Consider the following 23378-nt stretch of genomic DNA (forward strand, 5'->3'; position numbering starts at 1 on the left):
ACCGTAGAAAATCTGCACTAAAATTATTTATCCCGTGCCATCGTGGCAATGTGACTTCATGGATTGCATCTTTAAGTGTTATGGTTATTACAAGATGCTGCAACTGTATGTGATTAAATTATATCTTTATCCATATACAAGCATGGAAAAAATGATTAGACCACCCTTGTTTCTTCAGTTGATTGATCCATTTTAATGCCTGATACAACTAAAGGTACATTTGTTTGGACAAATATAATGATGATAACAAATATAGCTCATGAGAGTTTAATTTAAGAGCTGATATCTAGCAACTAACATGGTTTTCTTGATCATAACCAAAGTCACTTAAGTTCATACATGAATAGCTATAGCATAGTACTGCCAAATAATGCAACTTTTATGAGTTATTTATGTGTGTCATTGTTATATTTATCCAAACAAAGGTGCCTTTAGTTGCATCAGGCATTACAATGAACAAGAAAATGCAGAAACAAGGGTGGTCTAATCATTTTTTCCATGACTGTATTGTGCAAACACCATGTTAATACATTTACCTGTCGTAACATTGGGTAGAACTGCAGTCTTCAGATCCAATTCAAGATACAAAATGAATGCCTGAGTACAGTCAAACCTGAAACCTTCGTGAGTACAGTAGTCGTTTGGTGCTCCCTATTTGTTTGTATGTATAAATCCCAAGACGTCAACTAAAAGACGATTCATCCTTTTCAGAATTTCTTTCTAGGTGTTATTGTTGAGTCGGTAAGAATATAAAATGATCGTGTGTTCATTCACCGCATATCCTGCTCAGGGTTATGTACAAGCCGAAGTCTTTCCCTGCTGACTTTGGGCAAAAGGCTGGGTAAACCCAAGACTGGTTACCTTTCAATCAAAACACAGATCTCAACTATATTGGGCCACAGTCAAAATAAACACATTTTTTAGAACTACAAGAATTTGAAGCCTGCTGTTGTTAGAAAGAAGTGTAAAGGAAGGGAGATGAGTTGTTGGCTCCATGGTGAAGGACATGGATCTGTTCCTTATGAAGACACGTTCATCAATAATGCTCTATTGAGTTTTTGGGTCAGAGCCATCATTAATCACATTACAGACGACACAGTTGGGAAACCCATAAATACAAGAAAAACAATCCATCAACCAGCCACATGAGTTCGTCCTGCCACCTGTCTGCCTGGACCCATAAATTCACTGTCAAAGGCGAGACACAAGTTAAGACAAATATTCGATTGTATAAGAGTAATATCATTTAATCAACAAAACAATAAATAATACGTTTTGACGAATATACCCTAAATGCTCCAATTAACACCTCTTTTCAATTAACGGCAGATTCTCCAATAGTTGCCGGGTGCATGGGCTACAAAAACAAACAAACTTCCAGAATCTCTAACTAGGACAACAATACTAGCATTAATAGCTGCGGATGTAAGCAACTTCCTTATGTAGTTGTTATTAACTCCACAAGATAGCAGTAGCACCATTTGAAGTATCATGTGTGGGAAGCATCCAGCTGCTTTATCTACCTCTGTATGCACTTTAAAATGTTGGTTGCTCTAGGAAAGGCAAGGCGAGGCAATTTTATTTATGTATAGGACATTTTATACCTATGTTCCATTGCAACGCAAGGTGATTTACATAAACAAAAGTATCAGAAATCCAATTAAAAAACAATGCTAACTCAGCTGTTGGCGTGTTACACTTGCTGTACTGTTGTTTACAATGAAGTCATCAGCAGTACAACAACGCTGGTTCTGTTGCTGCTGTGTTGAGCAATATACTTGTTAATAAATGACCCTGTGGTCAAAGCTACATTTTCCTTTTCACTCTCTGTTGCACTCCAAAGCATTATATGTAAACGATAAGTTGCTTTATATAAGTTTTGAAATTTTGGACAAAACAGCCTCTCACCAATTATTGCCTGCTTCCAATGAATGACCTATCCTCTTTGCGGCTTAGGTAAATAAATAACCCAGTGATAATTAGAGCATTTATGGTAGTTTCTAGACTATGTCTCTTTATTTATTGAGGGGGCATATTACTGATATCCATACCTTTTCCCCACAGTGGTGAAGCCCAGGCCCTTGACAGGATGAGGCCTTAGCACCAGACTGAAGACGTCCCACAGATCCTCCTCCCTGTAGGCCTCCTGGTGCCTGAACACACGCAGGTCAACGCACTGGGTGGTCAGGCGCAGTACTGCAATCGCCTCATCGTGTGTGGCCTGCCTCAGGTCAATACCGTTGACCTAGAGCAAAAAGAGACATTACATACTGTGGGCTTGCAAAACATATTACCTTGAGCCATGCCCAACAAAACTATATGAAATTTAAGCTTTCTCTACAGTAAAAAGACAGTGATCTGTCAAACCAATTTTATGGACATGCATTCAATTTACAGTGGTTATATAGAACATTTTGGAGTGATCATCGTCATTTGAGCCCCCTTAGCGGTACACATATACGTCTATAGCAGTGCTTCTCCCCCCAAGGGGACGCGGTGAACTGTCAGGGGGGCATGAGAGGCACACAGTCCTTTCAATGTTGAGAACCACTGGTCTAATGGAAGAGTATATTTAAAAATCAAAAATATAGAGATGGTCCACACTTTGCATCTATAAGGGTTTCTACACTCAAGATTTTTGTGTGTCTGTGAGATTTTGTCCATTAAGCAGCAGCTTTTATGTTAACATATATGCTGGTTTTAAGCCAGAATCTATTGCGACTTGCCATTTTATATGGACACATTATCTACATAGAGTATGGAACTCTGCATCAGTTATCTAAAATGTCAAAGCAAACATCACTTGGTCAGTTTTGAAAAACAAAAGGAGCATCACCAATGACTTTAATTATATAAGGTTACCTTTAGTTTATCTACTATTTTTAAAATATGTTTTGTACCTGTAATATCTGGTCTCCAGCCTGCAGCCTTCCATCTCTCTGTGCTGCTCCTCCATCATTCACCTCGTGGATTATTATTGCCCCCTAGTGGAAGATATTAGAAAACACATTTAAGACTGTAGTGCAATTCACTGTCCTGAAAACATACCTGTCAACATTTGCATTTGAAAATGAGGGAAATTGTCTGGAAAGTAAGGAAAACAGGGGGATGGGAGGGAGGTGTTGTAAAGTCTCGAATGCCCACTGCTATTGTGCTGCCAAAATGTCCTCACAGATTGACGTGGCTCAAAACAGGAGGGTTGAAGGAATGCCTTAAAAGCTAAAAACATTAGTAACACTTATTGGAGAACAAAATGCTAATAATAATTTGAAAATGTGACAAATCATGGCTTTAAAATGTCTCTTATCGCTCTCACCAACAGAGTGTCACATCCTCCAACAATGCTGAGACCGAGTCCCACATTTCCTTTACAAATCTCAATGGTGGTTTCCTTGCCAGGTACAACAGGGCAGTGGAGAGGGTCAGTCGCTGAAGTGGATGCTAGCCAATCAATACACTCCTTGGCAGACGCCTGCTTAGCACTGAGGGCTAAGGCGGAGGAGTTGCAGGAGTCAGGAAGGGGTGAAGTTGTGTGATGAGACTTTGACGTGGAGGATGAGGAGGCAGCCTCGGGGTGGCTGACAGACAGTTTGACAGTGGTCTGGTGTTTGAGAGGAAGAGTAAGCTGTCAATAATCAAATAAACTTGATGAAATTCTCCAGTGAGGGAGTCTTTGCACCTTCTCCACAGACAGTCGGGTCACAGGCTCGTCAAGAACTGCTTTCACTCTGCCTCCAACCTTCATTCTGCCATCCTGCAAACAGAATAAATATTTAAAGACACAATATGAATGGAAACATGTGACACACTAGAGCAGGGGTCACCAACGTGGTGCCCGCGGGCACCAGGTAGCCCCCCACGACCACATGAGGTTCCTGCTTTTCATTCAGGTTTCCAGTTAATAATGAAAGAACAGTAGAAAGAAATGCATTCTGAAATAGAAAATGTGAATTGTGGACACCAGCATTTTGTTAATGTTCTGGTAAAACAAGCATATTCGCTTTGTTTGGGTTTAAAATAAGATCTGAAAATAAATGTTACAAAAATCAGTAGCTCTTGGCCATTTTCATTTTGTAAAAGTAGCTCTCGCAAGGAAAAACGTTGGCGACCCCTGCACTAGAGCATTTGTCCAAGGGCCCGGACAATGTGAGGGGCAGATGGTGTTGTTAAGAAATAAAAAACAAAATTCACTTTGAACAGGATTGACCGGGGTGTCACCCACTGAGCTATCCAGCCATTCAACACGACAATATTGCATGAATGAGCTTTGAGAGTGAATGGTTTCATTATTTGGGTGTTGTTTGGCTTTGGCGGGCCCGCATGCCGCCTATTGAGGACTACTGCACTAGCATGAGATTAAAATTCAAACACCCTCTGGTTAAAAACAGCTGCCTGGGGCCCAACATGAAAGCGTATTAGTGCATGATGACATCATGAGCAGTGCAAGGCAACCTCAACTTCAAGGTCAATCTGGTGGAATTATTGCTGGAAATAACAAGTGAGTACGTTGATCATATGAACCTTCACAGCTGCATGCATTATACCATAACATGGCCTTCTTATACCATAACCTTGCTCTATAAGCGCAAGTACTGAGACCCCATCGGCTCTGTTGCAGTTCATACCAAAGAAGGAACAGAAAACAATGCTCTCCAAACACCTCCCACAATCAATTTGAGTTATTTCAGGTGGAACTAAGGGTTCTATCTCAATCCTAAACTGATGTGTTAATTGATTGAGATGTTTGTCTCTTTACTTTTATCCATATTATGTCATTAATAGTCAATGCAAAAATATGATGAAACTATGTGAAACCTGATTAATTTCAACTCAAAAACTAATGTTAAAATCCAGTGGGAATCACTGTTCCAAAGTGCTGAAAAATAATCATACGCACTGTGCAACTTTAGTATACGGAATAGATTGAATATTAAAAGCAATGTAAGATAATTAAGTTATACATTCATTTCAGGATGACACACCTTGCTGTTTGCGCCCTGCTGAAGTTGTGACCTGACCACCAGTTCATCCTTGGATCCCTCGTCTGCCAGACACAAGCCAATGTCAACATTATCCTGGATGGATGAGACAGAAAACATAGAACAAATTCGTCATGTACGAAAGTCTAATTAATTACAAATATGCATATATCTACAGTATATAGCAGAGCTATTGTAGCCGTCAGACTTCAGGGGCATTGTCCTGCCCTATAACATAGAATGTCTATTTAACAGAGCAAGAATGGGAAGATGATGAGTCAAAGATTGTCTATATAACAAGTCAGCAACAAGCAGTGTACAAAGATGTTGTCAAGATGTTGTCGTGCCCACAAACATAGATGAGCTATTAAACAGTGGAGACTATAGTCAAAGAAAACTGCTCATTCAAACCCTACTGTCCGCCAGTTGAATAGGGCTGCATTGTCTGCATTACAAGTTTCTGGAAGCAAACACTGTTTGGCCATTTTTTCCAAAGAAAATTTGTGACGTACATTTCAAAAAAAGAAGAAAAAAGTTATGTGTTTATATATGATGCATGACACCACAAACGTGATGTGGCTTACTGCAATGCCCTATAGTGGGGGTGTGCAAACTTATTTCACTGAGGGCTGCATACTGAAAAATTAAAGAGCGTGGGGTGCCACTTTGATATTTTGATATTAGGGCTATCAAATGATTAATAATTTTAATGAAATGAATCACACTTTTCCACTTAATTAATCATGATTTATCACCATTTGCAACTATGTGTGAAAAATGCCCATTTCTACAGTATTTTATGAACAAAAAGATAAATGATCAAAAAGATAAATGACAGGACACAATTACATATACATTTGTATGTATTAACAGCTCCAAATGAACTACAAATTTAACTCAAGCTAAAAGAAAGCACACGTCTGAAAATCTATTTGCCTAACACGAGTCTCTTTAATAGTCGCACAACATTTGAATCATACTTTAACTGTGTTATTATGAGGCATGAAGAGTTGCGTTCAAAGACACCAAGTAATTTAAGCTGAATTCACGTTTTGAGTGTAGATGTATTTTCTGGGATTTCCGAGCATACTTAAATGCATCAAATTGTACTTCCGCAATAAGAGTTACGATAGTGAGTGATAAGAATATCCGCTTATTGTTTTCCTTTGTCTTTCTGTTTATTTAGACCACACAGACGTGCATAATTAAGACATTATTGTGATGTTCGGAGTGTCCATGAATGCATCCTATGACCGTCTCGCGACAATGAGCAAGGACAATGAGCAAGGACGAGAGATGTGTTTTGTGAGTTGGCGACCCAAAGGTAAAACTTGGAAAAAATTCCAGACCACATACATATTATTGTCAATATCATTATCGAGTGAAAAACTAATACCGTTATCCGATCCATAATTTTCATGCCGATAATATCGGTCGGATAATCTATCTGACATCCCTATTTTTTATTTTATTTTATAAAACGGCTAAAGATTTTAGACAAAGTTTTGTGTTATTATTAGTTATTAGTTTCAAAAATTCAGCTTTTTTTTACATTGTGCCTTTTTGCTGTGTTTTCCCTATTTTTGCTGGGGGGTTTTTGCTTCATTTTATTTCTCCAATATGCCGTGAGCCAATACAAAAAGAAACCTTGGGCCAGACTTCGGGTACCCCTGTCCAAAAGGATAAAAAAGTACTGGAATAGTAGTGGCTACAAATACTTACATAAATACATCCTAGACCAAAGGGTTTGAGTTTCATTTCTGGTTTAATGTTATTTTCAAAGTTTTTTCATGGAATGCTTTTGTGTAGTACGCACATCAATGAGTGAAACACTGGAAGCTTTCCAGTACATGGGGCGACAGCTCCATTGAATGATGGCCATTTATGGCTTTTTAAACATTTTCGGTGATTGATTCTGGCTAAATTGGCTGTTAACAACATGGAGTCTAAATGCGGCAATACCTGTAGTGGGATGACATTCTGGTCTCTAGAGAATCCTCTCCGATCTCCAAAGTCCGTCTTGCTGCTGACAGTGTTGTTAACCTCTGTTTCACCCAGTGCCGCATTATTTCTGTGGAAACAATGATCTATGATCACACCTGGTCATAAGGCTCAATATGTGACTCTGAAAATGCTTGTGTAGGCGTGCAGGTGTGTCACCTGATGAGAATGATCTTGACTTTGGAAGGAGCGTTGTCAATGATGGTGGAAGCATTCTCGTGACTACGGCCGTACAGGATCTGATCATTGATCTATGAATGAAAACAATAACTTTTTTTTATTCCCAGTCTGATATGTCATCCACTTTTATTGTCAATTCCTTGTCATCTGTGTTCCTCCATTGTTCATTGTAAGAATCCCACCTGCTACCAAGCATCCTTCAACAGCTCATTTCTCCTCACAAATCCACTTTGCTAGTACTGCCATGATGTAATTTTTTTTTTTTAATAATCCTGTACAGTGGAACCTTTTAAAGTCAAATGGCCCTGAGTTTGTACTTTTACCCCCTTTTGTATTTGTTCTTCTTACCTCTAGTAGCTCATCCCCCACCCTTATCCTCCCATCTAAACCAGCAGGTCCTTGAGGGTCTATATCAGCCACGTAGACACTCATGCGGGCCCTGGAGCCGTCCTTATTGCCTGCCAGGCGTATTCCCAAACCATGTTCTGCAGGGTGCTTCTCCAGCTCAATCATATAGAGCTTCCCTGACAGGCTGCCATAACGCTGGAGCATCTTTTCTGAGGGGTTGGAGAGACAGCGTTACCAAAAAGGAGATTGTTAGGAGAAAGGGTAGATGATGGTTAAGCTTAAAAATGCATGGCATGCTGGAGGTAATGAGTGACACTTCATGTGGAGAGGAAGCAAGCAGCACTCCAGAGGTGCTTGTGTGGGTGTGTGTTGCAGCAATTTGTCTGGAGGGGATGATGTCAGACGAGCTGTCGGAATGCTAAAGGATGACTGTGTTCAATGCAGAATGCACATATAAAGGATGACAAATGCACGCGTGTCTGTGTGCGTGTATGCACTTCATCATTGTAATCAAACTGGACCGTGTGAGAGTGTACAGCCATTTATATATGGATTTATTGTGGCTCGATGATGTTTTCATGAATAAAATTTACAAATTCATTGCTACATATAATGCAAGTGATGGCATGATTTGCTGCTCGGGGAAAATAAGTTGGAATTATTCAAAAGGAGATGCTATTTGAATTCATGATAGTGTTTAAAAGCACACAAAAACACAATACTTTGTAAACAATTTTTACATACATTACTGGGCAAATGTTTTGTGGGCAAATGTGTTTTGGTGATGGGACAATGACTGTATAGAAGTAAAATGCCAAATAACAGGCCAACAAAAGTAAAAAAAAAAACTGGAGGTTATTTGTTTTCAGGGGTGTCTGGAGCCGATATTGTCATTGGATATCGGACCGGTACCTAAATTGGCCTGCATCTAAAATCTCTGATATCAGCACTCCGACACAAGCAGTCCATTCCAGACTACACTCCAGCACTTCTACCCAGTAGTGCAGTCCCGGATAGAGCCCACATGATCACAACAGTTAGCAAGAAGCAGGAGTCCCTCACAGTGGCACAGAACAGGGGATGTTCAACCGACTCACACATCTGAAGCAGCACCACAAAAAATAACATGACGATACTTGCAAAGCAAACCTCCGGACTCCCTCACGTCGCCCTAAACATCTGTATCAGAAGATGAGCTTTTCTTACACCTCCTGCTGCTGACTATTGTTCTCTGTTTGAATAATATCACTTTATCAAGCCTTTTCTAACATTAAACACCACAAAATAACTAATAAAAGTCGCTTGGCTTCCGATCCGATTTTTTTTTTTTATAGTCTTGCCAATCCGATCAATTGTGAAATGGGTGTAGTTTAGCTAACTTTTCTAATGGGATGTCAGCCTCAGCACATACTGATACGAAATCTTCAACAAACTGTAATGTCCGTGCTTGTGATTAAGGAAGATGTACGGTAGTCACAGATGTAATTCCAATCGCGTTATTAATGTAAGATACTTTAATGAACGACACCCTTATTTTGTTTAAAGAATTAGACAAATGGGACAAAGATTATTTTGAAGTAGCTATGGAGCCGAATATCCAACAATATCGAATTGGATTGATATTGGCCGATACTCAAGGGTGCAATATTGGTATCGTATCGGAAGTGAAACAGTTTTATCGCGACACCCCTACTTGTTTTCACCCATTTTGTTTGTTAGTTTTCAAAACACTTCCTGTTTCATTTATTAACAAGTATACTGCAAAACACGGCAGCAACAGAACCAATGTTGTAATACCGATAAGGAGCAAACTGCTCAAACAGCATTAATATCTCTGATGAGTTCATTGTCAACAACAGTACGGCAAATATAACACTCAAACATTTTACAACAATCAATATTTTAAAGCGCATTCCGAGGTAGTTAAGCTGCTGGATGCTGAGCACTGATGATGTGTCGAATGCAGCCACTGCTTCTTGTGGAGTAAATAAAAATTAAATCAGGAGGTTTAGCATAGCTCTTAATGCCAATGTTTTTTGATCTGGTGCTGATTAGATCTCAACGGTTATTTGCTTTGGTAGACCACGTTCCCAACAACGATAAGAGACTCGGTGGTTAATCAAATACAGGTGTTAATTGGAGCATTTACAGTGACCAGTTGTCCTACTAGTGTATGCTGGTGGTTTTAGCAATGCTTGCTTACTTCTGCCAGTGTTCTTCTCGTCTTCAGTGGCCGCCAAGTTTAGTGCCTTGACAGTCACGCGGCTTCGTTGAGTCTGCTGAGGTACCTTGGGAGAGGTTTTTGCATTATTGAACAGTCTGTTGGAGAGGCCTCAGGGGGTCCTTGAGGCGCGAGTTGGACTACCCCTGAGGCCCGTTCAGCTTTCTTGTGGGAGTAAAACTGACGCCCAGGATGAATTAATGCATGCTATTTTAACATGGGCTATAAATAACATGAAAGATGACCAGAATCATGCATCACTTTTTGAACAGCATTTACTAATGCATGCAAACTTACTTCAAAAGAGCGCACTGTTTATTTTAGCGAGTTACGCATCTCCATCAAAGAGCAAAAACAAAAGGTTCCAGCAAACAAGGTGTTTATGAGCTACTTTGAACAGCAAGGGCTCGATCCACAAATATGTGCATGAATTAAATTTTGTCTGGAATTGGCTTGGTGCAAATGCTAATGCAAGACTGTTTTTATGTAGTATCCCTGATGATGCGCAAACACACACACGCGCACACACACACAACTAGGTACCAACCTTAAAAGGAGTAGGAATGAAGGGGTTTGTAGGGGAAATACTAAGGAAGATACCACTGAAAGGCTGTACCGCCTATGATCATGTGGGGAGACACAGAGACACCAGCTCTAAAAATGCATTATCATCAACAACAGAAAAAAGCCTCCACAGCATCTTCATTTGTCAGGAATGCCATGTAGGAGTGAATGACTCATCACGATATAGACAGCAGTGTTTAGTACACCACAGTCCAACAGAAACGTGGGTGGAGAAACATTACATCACTACTTGTCTTCTAAAGGTATGAACTATAAAATACCAAAACAATATAAAAAAAAAAAATAAATAAATGTATTTTTTGTTTTTTTTAAAACAATTTTTCAAAAAACTTTTTTCCAATAAAAAAACATGAAAATATCAGAGCACTGGTATTTACCTGGCTGATGTCAGAGTTGGACTGCAGGGTTGGTGTTCGTCCCGCGTGGTTAGTAAGCAAAAGGGACTGTGAGAAAAGTAGAATTATGTCAAAATATGGGTGAATATGGGTCAGATATGCTAATGCGCCTGTAAAGCTGCAGTCGACCTGTGTTCCGTACTGTCTGGACTGAACCAGCAGGTCCACAGAGTCTCCTGCTCTGCGGATGGCCTCCACCGCCTGCTCGTGGCTGGCATCACTCAGGTCCACACCGCACACCTTCGAGCCATGAAGACACATTACAAAGACATCAGTTTTACCGAGAATCCTCAGTGGAATGAGATTCAATGCAAGATTAGTGTCTTTAGGAGGATAATAATGGATTGGTTTTTCTTGAATGTGTCCTTTGTGTAAGCTAACTCTTCTCCTGAACTGCTGCGTACAGAAGAGTAAACATTTAGCCAACATGCACCCCTACTGTTGTCTGTGCTGTTATTTTTCTGACAAATACACCACATCATGGCACTGTTATTAAACCTCAAAGTTATGGGTTTAGGCCAGGCTAGGTGTACAAATTGTGGCCCAGGGACCATTTGTGGCCCACAGCTTGTTTTTAATTCACCTGCGGCACATTGTAGAAAAAGCATACCAAAGAAAAAAACCAAAAAAGAGGGGAAAATACAGCAAAAAGGCAAAATGTAAAGAGAAAGAAGCTGAAATGTTGATAGTAATAAGAGTAATAAAAGTAATAAAACAATAATAGTAATAAAACAAAACTTTGTCTTTAAATATGAAAAAAGTTTCTTTGACTTTTACAAAATCTTGTACTTTTAACACACTAAAATAGGTATTTTTCTTTGCATACTGCCTTTGTTGTATTCATTATTAGTATAGTATATTATTACCATTGTAATATTTTCTAGTCAAGGTTCAGGGATGACCTAAGAACCAACACAATGGACGGGTAAATTTCATTTACTGGTAAAAGAAAGCGGGCATGTGAAAATAAAAGAAAAAGACGACCAACCATAAAATGCACCATAGGAATAATATGTGTCAACATAGTATATGTGGACATAGCTCCTGCAGTGTGTATAGATTGTGTCTCATTCTGTCACTGTGACACACACCCATAGACACATACCTCAAGTATCCTGTCTCCGACCTGGAGAGTGTCGTTATGTGCTCCCGGGCTATCAGAGCTGATGTGCTTGATGAAGATGCCCCTCATCATCTCGCCACCACTCAGCCTCTGGCCCATGCCTTTGCCTCCCATGATGCTAATACCAAGAGACTGGCCTGGAGCTCGAGTGAGACGCACACTACAAGACAGCAGTAAACACATAGATATTGCATTTTGGATAACAAATCCAGCAGGAGTTGTGGTGCAATGAAGATGATGAATGCAGGATCTGTACACGTTTTTCTGAGGTCAAATTCAAGCAATTCAAGCCCTTCACTTCATCCACTTTTTCAGCCTTTCCTGCACCCTACAACTGTGGTACATTACATATACAGACTTTTTAATTGTTTGTATGTATTATATTTGCATTTTAAGAATGGTAAAATGCTCCTTTAAATCATGGCCTGTACAGTTAATTATGTTGAACAGATTTCCATTATGGCAAAAATAATTTCTCAAATTCAAACAAATCAGAATTCGACTGGCATTAGTAGTATGTTTACGTATCTTGAGCCTCTTTCACACAAAAATACTACAAAATTGGTGCAATTGGCGAAGCCCCTGCCGATGTGTAGTTTGCTTTATAAAATACCTGTCTGACAGCCTGTCAGACAAGTATTTTACAAAGCAATCGTTGCGGTCAGTGACAGCAACAATTGCTTTCAACACAGCCTGGAGGAAGAAGTGAGTCTCCGGCCTTGGCATTGCGGGTAAATACGCTTTCACACACCCCCTCACACCTATTTTATGCCTCTGATACCACTGTACATCCGTAGCAGAAAAAGGCACTGGCCCTCTTCAAAAACCAGCAAGTCAGGCAGCTTTTAAGGCCAGTGTGAAAGAGGCTTTAGGACCATAATATAACTGTATGTTTTATTTTATTGCCTCATCTACAAAGCAAACAAGCATGAGACAGCTAATTACTGTAAAATGAATGATTAGCATATCATCATCAGTAATTCTCAAACCTTGAAAGGACAACAATGAAATTGAATGTATTTCTCCTGTCTGCCTGATGGAGGCCTACTAGGCTTGAAACTTTAACAGCAAGGCACATTACTCCAATAATATTTTTGTCTTCCCCTTCTTTCAGCCTCCTCCTGAATTCGTTGCCTTGGGCTGAGGATGGAGTCTCAGAGATTAAGTCAAAAACAATAGCATATCATACGTGCCAAAGGGAGATGCACAAAAGGAGTGCTTTGAACACAGTGCAGCTTATGTGATTTAACCAAGTGGGATGCAGTCATAAATACCATAAGAACAGCTTGGTGTGGGTGTTATGAATGTGTTTAGTCTGCTCTGTGCTGTGAACATATAACCTCAACACAGTGGGAGTGTGCAGGATATACAGACAACGCCATCATGGGCAAGTATGAGGGAGCATGAGAAAAAAAAGGGAAATCTGAATAAATATTAATGAAAGCAGACATTAAGCAGCATCACAGATTCACTGACCTTCTAGGCTGATCCCAAGACAACGGGTAGTAAGGACGGAGATCACCTTCTGCCTCTTCATTTCCATCCACCTTTATCACCACTTTACCATCCACACTGCTGTCCTCCTTTTTCTGCTCCGGCACCGTCCGTCCATCTTCCTTTTCCTCCTTCTTGTGAGGTAAGCATTTTGGATTCTGACCACTGAGAAGAACAATACTTGATTAGTTGAAAACCATTAATATGCATTTTGGCAAAACTAATGTTGACACTTCTTCGTCAGAGCTTCTGCAACTTAAATAAATATAAATATAAATTAGAAATAATACTAACATCTCATTACAATGATAACCTATAGAAGTCATGTGAATTACAAACATGAAGCAGAATAGTATGAGTCACAGACACATTTTTTATGGTATATTACATGCAGTGGCGTAGCCAAACATTTTTTATTGGGGTGGCTAAGGTGAGACCATTACTCACATAGGGGTGGCAATACGTTAATACCTGAAATGTCAAGATGGCCAGTGGGCTGGCCAAAGAGTGACCACGGGTGGCCACGGCCACATACCTTCGCCACTGATTACATGTAAGAAACATTCTTGTGTACTTTTTTTCTGTCCAGCAATACTAATAATACTGTATTGACCTGAATATAAGACGATCCTGATTACAAAACAACACCTTTGTTTTTGGAAAAAATATGCTTTAAACCAACATTGATCATCATGATCTCAAAATTAGGACCTCTGTTGTATCCTAACTTGCTAACAACTTGAGTGCCGTGGTTGCGTCTTCACAGGCCACCGGTGTGTGTGAGTGAGAGGAAGAAATGCTCTGACTCGCCTGTTGATTGGCATATACAGTCGTCTCTTTCCACTTTGCGGCACAAATTTCACGGCTTCATTCTATCACGGTTGAAATGAAGCATTTTCAAGCATGAAATGGCTAAATGAACTAAAATCCAAATGTAAGGCATTCAGAAAAAGCATGCAAAGACTCTGTAATGGTATGTAGTATGTACTGGGACTGGTCACTAGGTGTGTGTAACTTTACTGTAATTTTCGGTAAGACACACAAACACCAGACTTGATCAACAGGCTTTTATTTCAGGTTTGAATTATCTCACAACAGGCACAATAATCCCGATTAAAAATACCCTAATAAAAACACGGGCTACTGTTGCGGCTGTAACCCACACCAAGCCAAAACTCAACTCTGTACCCATAGGGAACACATTTAGAGCAACACACATGAGCACAGGTTTTATTTATGTCTTAAATGGCTTATATTCGCTTATTATGTCTACTATATTGGGTAATACGAGTGTAAAGGTCACTATAGGGGTGTTATTTCATGTCTTGATCTCTAATAATGTAAATACATTATTTACAAAGTCGTAAACAGGTTTTCCATGCTCTAACTATGAAAATTTGTTCTATAAATAGGGAGTCTTACTTTGTGGAAATTCACTTATCACGGTCGGGTATGGAGCCAATTAACAGCAATAAACGAGGGATTACAGTACAAATCTTCAGACTCAGAATATATGACAACCTCAAACTACTTAGTGATATTCATGTAACTTTTTGGAGAAGTGGGGCAAGGAAGAAGCCATTAAACTTTAGTGTGGATGTGGGGATATGTATGGATTTACTGCCGTTTTGGTCAGAATTATGAGATTTTTAAAACTATTTACTGAAACGTCTCAGTGACAAATCATTAAAGCTTAATGACATATTATAGGCATAAGTACGAGGTGGTAATCTATATATCTAATTTGGTTCTGATCCACTTTAGCAATGTAAAACAGCAGCTCTAACTCTGTACAAGTCCTGACATGCTCAAAAAGTAGCACTGGAGGACACTGTGCATTTGATTCAAACAGCCCAAAAATATGTAATTTTCAGCCAGCGAGGTCACGGTGAGTAGTTTCTTTGTGTGCGTGAGACAGAAAAAGCGAGCAAGTGTATTTTTTTCATGAATATATTTAACGGCGGAGGGCTGTATTAAGCCTGTGGAGGTGAGCGATAGTGTTGCTATCTGCACACAGTGAGCGTATAACTAGCTAACGCACACAGATGAAGGAAGAACAAATAGTTCCAAAGGGAGGGAAGCATCTAGAAGAGAAATGGAGAGAGAAAGCAAGAGAGAGGAGAAGGCAGGAAGGAGAGACGACGGAGAGAAACCATGTATTGAAAGACAGGAGTGAAGAAAAGGCTGCAGAGAAAAATGGGATGGAGGCGGGGGAGGTTGTTGGATGGAGAGAGAGAGGAGCAGAGGCAGGGAGACAGAGTGAAAGCGGGGACAGACAGAAGCGAAACAATTCATTTTCGCTGACAGTCAGCAATGAGATCCATAAGCGAACAGCTAAATATAACTCAAGAGATTCAACATGCAGGAGTGAGAGAGAGAGAGGGCGAGGATGCTTTGCACAAAGGATGGAAAGGAGAAAATATGGACTCGAGACTCACAGTGAGCATACTCATGGATAGGGCTAATTAAAGTGTCAGATAATAACTCAGAGCATTAACACAAGTGAAAGTGAAACTCCAAGATGTGTTACACTCATAAATTCCTAAGGCGAACACATTAAAGAATTTACATTCCCCATAATGTATTGCCGCACATTTCATAGTCTCTCTGCAGCAAACATATCAATATGTGATACAACAGCAGCCTTGCAGTCCAATAAAGTAATAAAGCCGAGACAGGTTTATCTTGCGCTAGGCTGGGATTATGTGACCATGAATAATAGGCTGCGAGCTCTGGGAGCTTACATTACCTCGAGTCTGGAGCTGCAGGGCTCACTCCAGGGACTATGGCTGGATCTTCTAATGGGACTTTTAAGAAAGTTTTGGCTGGGGCTGGATCCGGACCCACAGTTTTACACTGGATTGAAGTGGAGGAGGGTTTGACTGGACTGGGGGATCTGGCCAACAATGGTTCTGGAGATGGGGTAGATGGGATGGGGGAGGAAGGGGCGTCTTCTGGGATGGAGGCCAGCGGAGGCAAACACAGGCGGGTACGATGGTCATCCACACGATGTGCTGGTACATAGGTTATACTGAGGGTGGGGGATGGAATGAAAACATTGAATGAAAACTAGTACGGTTACTCACAAAAACACATACCGTACATTGCTCACAATTCAGCATTTATTACACTGACTATTCTAAAGTATATCCGCGTTTCATTTCTATAGTATTGTCTCTTGAGAAGATATATTGTATACTGTAATATACATGCTTGCTGAAATGTGAGGTGTATACTCAATTTAGTGAGATATTATATAAAAAACAATACACTACAGACGTTTCGACAAAAAGACAAGTAGTCAAGAGGTTAAAAACCAATAGTTCTCATTTTTTCAAATGTCCCATGAGATGTACTATACTTAACAACATGGGCGCAAAGTAACATGGAGATGTCTGCGTGGCCTGAAGAGATGAAATGTATTAATAACACCATGTTTTAAGCAAGAACTCATTACATTTTGGCGCTAAAAAAAATTAAAAAAAATAACTGATTTCTGTTTTTGCCTATTGATTACAATGTAAGCATCCCCCTATCCCACAACACAAATGGTAGAGACAATCCCAGAAAATGTGTTACATCTTTTGGCCATTGCAGTTATTTTAGAGGCCCTCACCACTACTGTAAAAATCTAAATGACACGGTCCACCATCTTACAATATCCTTTGTGTACCACGCGTTATGCTTGTGACTCATGTTTACTTTTTTGTTATGTTGCAAACCAAGCAGGACAGATATCCATGCCTTTTGTGAGTGGCTTCACAAGAAAAGGCCATTCATTGGGATCTACCCCATCCTTCTCATCAGAGCGAACGCAGCTATTTGCAGAAACTGCCACACAAAACAAACAAATACCATTCTCAACAATATTTTACAACTCGGAAATGTTTTACATGTCTTATTTTGAAACCCTGCATCCTTCCAAGTGTCCTTTCATTTAACATGAGTGTGAAGGACATCATTAAAAGCGCCCTCTCACTTTCCTTCTTGCTGCCAGTGGACATGCTGTTTGAATCGGCTGAACGGGCCAATTTCCCGGTTCCGTTCATGACAGCAGATTGAATATGTGGCCACTAAACTGTTGTGACTGAGCCATGTGGACAGTCTGGCTTGTCTCAGCAGAGGCACTTTTAATAGTGACATGCCCTCACCTCTCCAAGTCTGTCTTACATCGAGAGGCTTTTGTCTGCAGTTCAGTCAGCAGGAGGCAGTGTGAGCATTTGTATGCAGGCATATGTGTGTTAAACTTGTGTGCACATCTATGGGCAACTCTTTAAAACGCTCCTTTAGTCAGAAGCGCAGTGTTCCAAGGTGAGATGAGGAATGAATTATTCAGAGATATTTCCCATAGCAGGAAAAGGGTGTTTTGGGAGGTTAGACCATTGAAAGGCAGTGCATGGGTGTGTGTGTACAAGCAAGTATGAGCAAGAGAGGTATAAGTGAATGAGCAAGTGGGTGTTTTGCAGAGCAGCAGTGTGATGGAGGTGAGGGCCATCTTTAATCAGCATAATGATAACTGCCTGTGCTAGAAATAATTAGTAAGTGCTCTTCAAAACGTCCAGCAAATTCAACATGGTTGTTGTGCCAGCCTTGAAAAGAAATACATAATGTGGACCTTTTTTTTTAGCTACATTAGAGGGGCAATATATTAATGAATACATATAGAATTATAGTAGTTGCATAGCTAAAAAAAAGCTCTCAGTATGAAGCAGTTCTGCGCCAATGTAAACTAAACGTGGTACAACTTGGAGTTGAAATTTCAATTTTTGTCGAGGAAATTATGGTTCAGAAGTCAAACAAAGCTCCAAGTTCAAACCATTACCATGTCAATCTCATGAGAATTCAGCCACGTGAACATCTCAAGTATTAACACGACTAGACCGTTTTTATTGCTTTTTTGTGATGTCACCACAGAAGGGTACCAGTGATGGCACAGAGCAAAAATGTGACGATAACTGTAGAATCAGAATTTCAACTTGGGTGCAGTTTTACTTTACTGTAGATGTATTTCGCTTTATTATAGACTAGTTCTCTTCTTTTCATTTACGCATCACAGTTAAAATATTACTTAAGTGTTTAATATCTTAGAAATTCTCAAATGGAACCAAATAAACATGAAGGTATTGGTGAGCTAACGGTAAGAATAATTAGCATTGTTATTGTGCCACGGTATTAAATGAGGTTGTGTTATTGCATCTATCTATTCTGTCAGCATACAGTACTGTATCTCATAACAATTCAGCATACAGTACATCTTGGGTTCAAAGTACTGTATAGTTTAGTTTATTATTGTGGTTGTAGTTTACCGTGGTGTAGTACTCCACTGCATTATACGAGTCCCCTCAACCCTACCGCATAGCTAAATAAGTTGGCCAAGTCTTGTACTGTATTTAATTTCATTAGATTGTAAAGTGAACCAACCAACACCCTAAACAATGTCCTGCTTTACCACTATGGTTGGTACACTAACAGAAAGGTGCCAAAATATGGTGCAGAACAGATACGTTTGAAAATGCAAATGTGGAAAATCGTGTATGTTATTGAACTATACTGAAATGTGATGTGATGTCGGACAGTGACTGGCGCCTCACCTGACCTCTGGTCCAATGACAGACTGTCTACGTAGCATTGACCTGGCCATGGCATTGGTCAGATTGGACGTAGACTCATTGTTGATTGCCAAGATAGCATCACCCACCCCGATTCTGCCATCTTGGCTGACAGAGCCCCCAGGGACCACGCTGCGCACCAGCATGCCTGAGCCGTCCTTGATAGCGCTCACCGACATCCCTGCCAATATGCATGCACACACACATAGCCACACACACAGACACACACCCAGGTGAGTGGAGGTTTGGCTAAGGCTGCTTTGAACACATGCCAAACAAACAGACAGACAGTTGCCCAAACAGACACCTGACAGTGGCATAATCAGCATAATCGAGACAGACACTAGGCAGATTAGCACACAAACGTTGAGACACATGCTTGACATTCACGCAGCATCACCTCTCACACTGGTACACACACACGCACACACACAGGGTTCATAGGTCACAGGTGAGCAGAGGGGTAACACATGCTAGTTTGCACAAACACTTGAATGCAGCTTTATCAGCTGGTGTGCTATAGGCTGATTACAGAAGTGGGTAAATTACTCACACACACACACACACACACACACACACACAAACACAGCTGTCTAATGAAAGACACATCCACCACACTATGGTCGTACATAATTTGAGGCTGGTCAAAGAAATGGACCAAATATTTATTTTTGATCAAATAAATATTTTATTATATATTTTTTATATTACATTCAAATTACAATACAATCATAGTGCATGGGAATTACAATCAACAGCCAGTAAAGCGGACAGGACAAAACAGATCGCAGACATGAGAAATGAAAGACTGCTACGACACAAATTGTATAATATTTCTGCAAATAAATACAGCTGTTACACCATTCAAGACCAAATATTGCTAAATGAATGTTTAGAAACTTATTTTATAAGAGCAAGGCAAGAAAAAAGTACATTTAAGTCCACCAAACCATTATTTTTAACCATCTGCTCAAAGCAACCATATAATAATCAAATAAATGTTTGAATGTTTGTCTCATCTCCAACGGTCAAAACACAAACACTGCTAAATAATTTATAGGCACCACATACATCACAAAAATGTACTATATTGTACTATTATAGGAGCCACCATACTGAAGCCCTGCATTTTATAAAGATTATATTTATATTTATTATTTAGAAAGACGCATTGAGCTTGACATACATGGAAAACGTACATAGAGTGGAACCACTGAAGCTGATGGCCCTGGTAGTTTTTTTTGCATACAGAAAAATAATAATGAGTGCACAAATTCTGCAAATATCTTGGGAGATACGGCAGTGGTTCTCAACTGGTTTGGCTGCAGAACCCACCATCACCCTCAATGACAAGCTGTGACCCAAATTGCTGATTTTTTAAAATTAAAACTTTGCAAATACCTTATTTTTATACTGTTTGCAACAGTTTTGCGGCTGCCTAGGCACGCACCTCGTGACAGCGTAGCAAGTGAAGAGCACAGACAAGAATGCAAGTGCATTCATGGACAACCGGTGATTACATTATTATGATTTTTTGCCCAGGCAAATACTCACAACCTACTAAAAACGACTCCACGACCCACCAATTGAAAATCACTGGTCTAAATGATTAACTTCACAAGTGTGTTTTACTTTTTCTTTTGATTTTTGTCATTCCACCGCAGAAGGGTACCAATGATGAAACATACTGACCATAGAACTGGAAATGGTACTTGACTTTTGAAAGTGTACTGTCCAGGCTGCTCAGTACAATCTAAGTACAATAAGAATCTGCAATAACAATAAAAAATAAAGACCAGAAGATACACAGGAAAGTGAGCCAGACTTAGCCAGTGAGCCAGCAATAATCTCCTTCTGGACCACATGTGTGAAAGGATGAGTACCCAGATTTACTCTTAACCTGGATAACTTGGTTTTACAGGTCAAAAGATTACTTATAACAGTGACTTTATGATGGTGACGATTTGACAACGGACCCCATTAATTCTATTTCCATTATTTGACAAATTTGACAAAATGAGATTACAATCAGCCTTCTGGATCAGATTGTCCATGACATTAGAGATTCCACTGTAACGCCAAACTTGCAGTAACATTAATATCTGTGACTAAAACATTGCACGGTGGCGTTATTTTGGTGGGGAGTTTATCTGCGCCATGACAAGACTAAAAATATACTGAACTTGATTTTGCATCAGGACAACATCCTCTCAACCATGCAAAAACAGATATATTAACATTAAAACTAATATTGCCCTCTTCCATCTGTGGTTTTAATATTGCTTCTTCATATCGTGTAATATTACTTTGAATGCGCTGGTCCCGTGCGAATACATACAAACACAAACACAAGCCCAAGAACAGTGCAGAGGATAATGTCCTCTCTGATATGACAACCGCATAATTTCACCATTCCTCTTCAGGGTGGTCATCATCACCGCCACCACCTATTATGGCCATTATTGCCATGCCTGCGATGTACACACACCAAGACACCATCCCCATGAGTAAGACGGAGGACATACCAAGGCTACGGTTGCCCCGGACAACAGTGATTGTCTTCTCAAAGTTTGTGCGAGGGGGCAGCGGAGGGGCTGGCTGTGTGTCGTTGTCATCCATGGTGCCAAAACGCTGATGCGGCTGGATTTCCTGCATGGGCCGAACACAGAGAGGGTATAAGTGAATGACAAAACTGATTAAAAGTAGACAATAATAGTCCATGGGAAGACATCACCGACTTCCAGTGAAGTAATTGATAGTTGCATAGAGTTGAGTGTTAATAAAAAAACATCAATCACGATGACCTTCGACGAGTCGTGTCACAAGACACCCAAATCAAGAGACAAGACAATACACGAGATTAGATCCATGAGAATGAGACAAGACAAGATTTTAGCATTAATTTTAAGAAAAGTAGAGCCAAAGTAACTGTATAACTGACTAATTATTATTTACTTATTCATCATGTATATGAATATATATGCATTTCAAATTGTTTTCTGTACGTAAAACAATAACTGTAAAACTGTAAAAACTTGTTTTGTGTTAACATTTTAGGCTCTCTGGAACGGATTAATTGGATTTACATTATTTCTTATGTGAAAGATTTACTCGTTTAGCGTCCGTTTCGGTTAAAGTCAGACTTTCTGGAACAAATTGATGACGCTAACCAAGGTTCCACTGTATTTGTTCCTTTAAATCACTATTGGTAACATAGGCTAGCTGGTGGTGGTGTTTTTAGATTTTTTTGGTTGAAAAAAGTCCCTTTAATCCCTGTATGAGAATCACAGCCTGGAGAGGGCTTACAAGGGATCTCTAAGGATTCCGTCTCTGCGGTGAAGCATGGACTAGCTTTCCTGCCTGGTCAGGAATTATCAAGGTCTCAAGAGAACCAACAGCATAGAAAATCGAGCAAGCATAGAGCCGTTCCTATGGATAAACATTCTAGCTTTTAGAGCTACAATACCATCATCAGAAGCACTAGAAACCTGGCATGACACCAAAAAAATAATTTAGAAAGTAATAACTTTACAGGGCGAAGACCTAGGGAGCACTTCCAGGAAGCAGCACACCAACAAAGGTAGACTACTCAGGTCCCGGTGGAGACTTCCATCAAGAGAAAGGTTCAGTGAGGAGAAGTTTTTTGAACCTTCACAGAGAGCACAGGCAGCACTAAAGTTCTGATGCTACCTTTGCAACATCTTTGATGAGAAACCTCAGCGTGTGCAGTGAGAGACATGCGAGACAAGGATAGATCATGTTCTCGTGCGTCACCAGGTGCCATCAGCGTGCACGCTATTACAGCAAGAGACAATTACTGGCAATTAAGCAAAGTCCAACACAAAAGGCTGCTACAACAGAGACACAAGACTTTGACATGGAGCACTTTCTCCAGACCTGATCCAATGAAAGCGGTACTGCTCTCTCTAAGCTTGCTCTATAGAACAGACATTACGATCTGTATACTGTATAGTACTGTACTGTACTAGAAGGTGTGCATGGTAATTTGGAGTGCTGTTTGTGAAGTCTCATGGATCACCGTTGTTTCTGCTTTTTACGCATTTCACTGCAGCACACAACAGTGGCGGCGCTACGGTTTGGTCAGTGGTGGGCATGGCCACCCTTGGTCGTCCCCCGGCTACCCCACTCTCCATCTAGACAATTCAGGTATCAACTTCTGCCACTCCTATTTGAGTAATGATCTCACCTCGGCCACCCCAATGAAAAATTCCTGGCTCTGCCACTGCCTCCACGCACCAAGACAAAGAGACTGTATGACTGACAAAAGGGCTCACTCCGTTCATACCGTTGTTCTATGGAACAAACGCACCAAGGTCCTAAAACCAATGCACTGAGTGAACCCTCTTCCTGCCTGTTTGGAGGCGGGAGACAAGGAAAACCTAAAAAATATACTGAGGACGGCAAAATGATGCAGGTCGTTTT

General features: G+C 40.2%; 1 protein-coding gene across 6 annotated transcripts in view; it reads right to left on the reverse strand.

Moving 5' to 3' along the window:
- si:dkey-92j12.5 (multiple PDZ domain protein) overlaps positions 1-23378 on the reverse strand; it is a 55395-nt gene that overhangs the window by 8710 nt on the left and 23307 nt on the right. For 4 of the 6 annotated variants that reach the window (XM_054778900.1, XM_054778896.1, XM_054778895.1 and 1 more), the window contains 17 exons: positions 21461-21584; positions 18918-19116; positions 16076-16357; positions 13309-13491; positions 11815-11992; positions 10839-10949; positions 10692-10757; positions 10277-10348; positions 9712-9796; positions 7509-7717; positions 7140-7231; positions 6942-7050; positions 4983-5075; positions 3680-3754; positions 3317-3601; positions 2901-2984; positions 2052-2245 (listed from right to left, as the gene is read on the reverse strand). In XM_054778900.1, the coding sequence (XP_054634875.1) occupies positions 2052-2245; positions 2901-2984; positions 3317-3601; positions 3680-3754; positions 4983-5075; positions 6942-7050; positions 7140-7231; positions 7509-7717; positions 9712-9796; positions 10277-10348; positions 10692-10757; positions 10839-10949; positions 11815-11992; positions 13309-13491; positions 16076-16357; positions 18918-19116; positions 21461-21584 (2441 nt within the window). The remainder of the gene's footprint in view (positions 1-2051; positions 2246-2900; positions 2985-3316; positions 3602-3679; positions 3755-4982; positions 5076-6941; positions 7051-7139; positions 7232-7508; positions 7718-9711; positions 9797-10276; positions 10349-10691; positions 10758-10838; positions 10950-11814; positions 11993-13308; positions 13492-16075; positions 16358-18917; positions 19117-21460; positions 21585-23378) is intronic. The other 2 variants (XM_054778899.1, XM_054778897.1) reach the window with 2 other exon arrangements.

This window comes from Dunckerocampus dactyliophorus, chromosome 6 (assembly GCF_027744805.1).
Source record: "Dunckerocampus dactyliophorus isolate RoL2022-P2 chromosome 6, RoL_Ddac_1.1, whole genome shotgun sequence".
Classification (NCBI taxonomy): Eukaryota; Metazoa; Chordata; class Actinopteri; order Syngnathiformes; family Syngnathidae; genus Dunckerocampus; species Dunckerocampus dactyliophorus.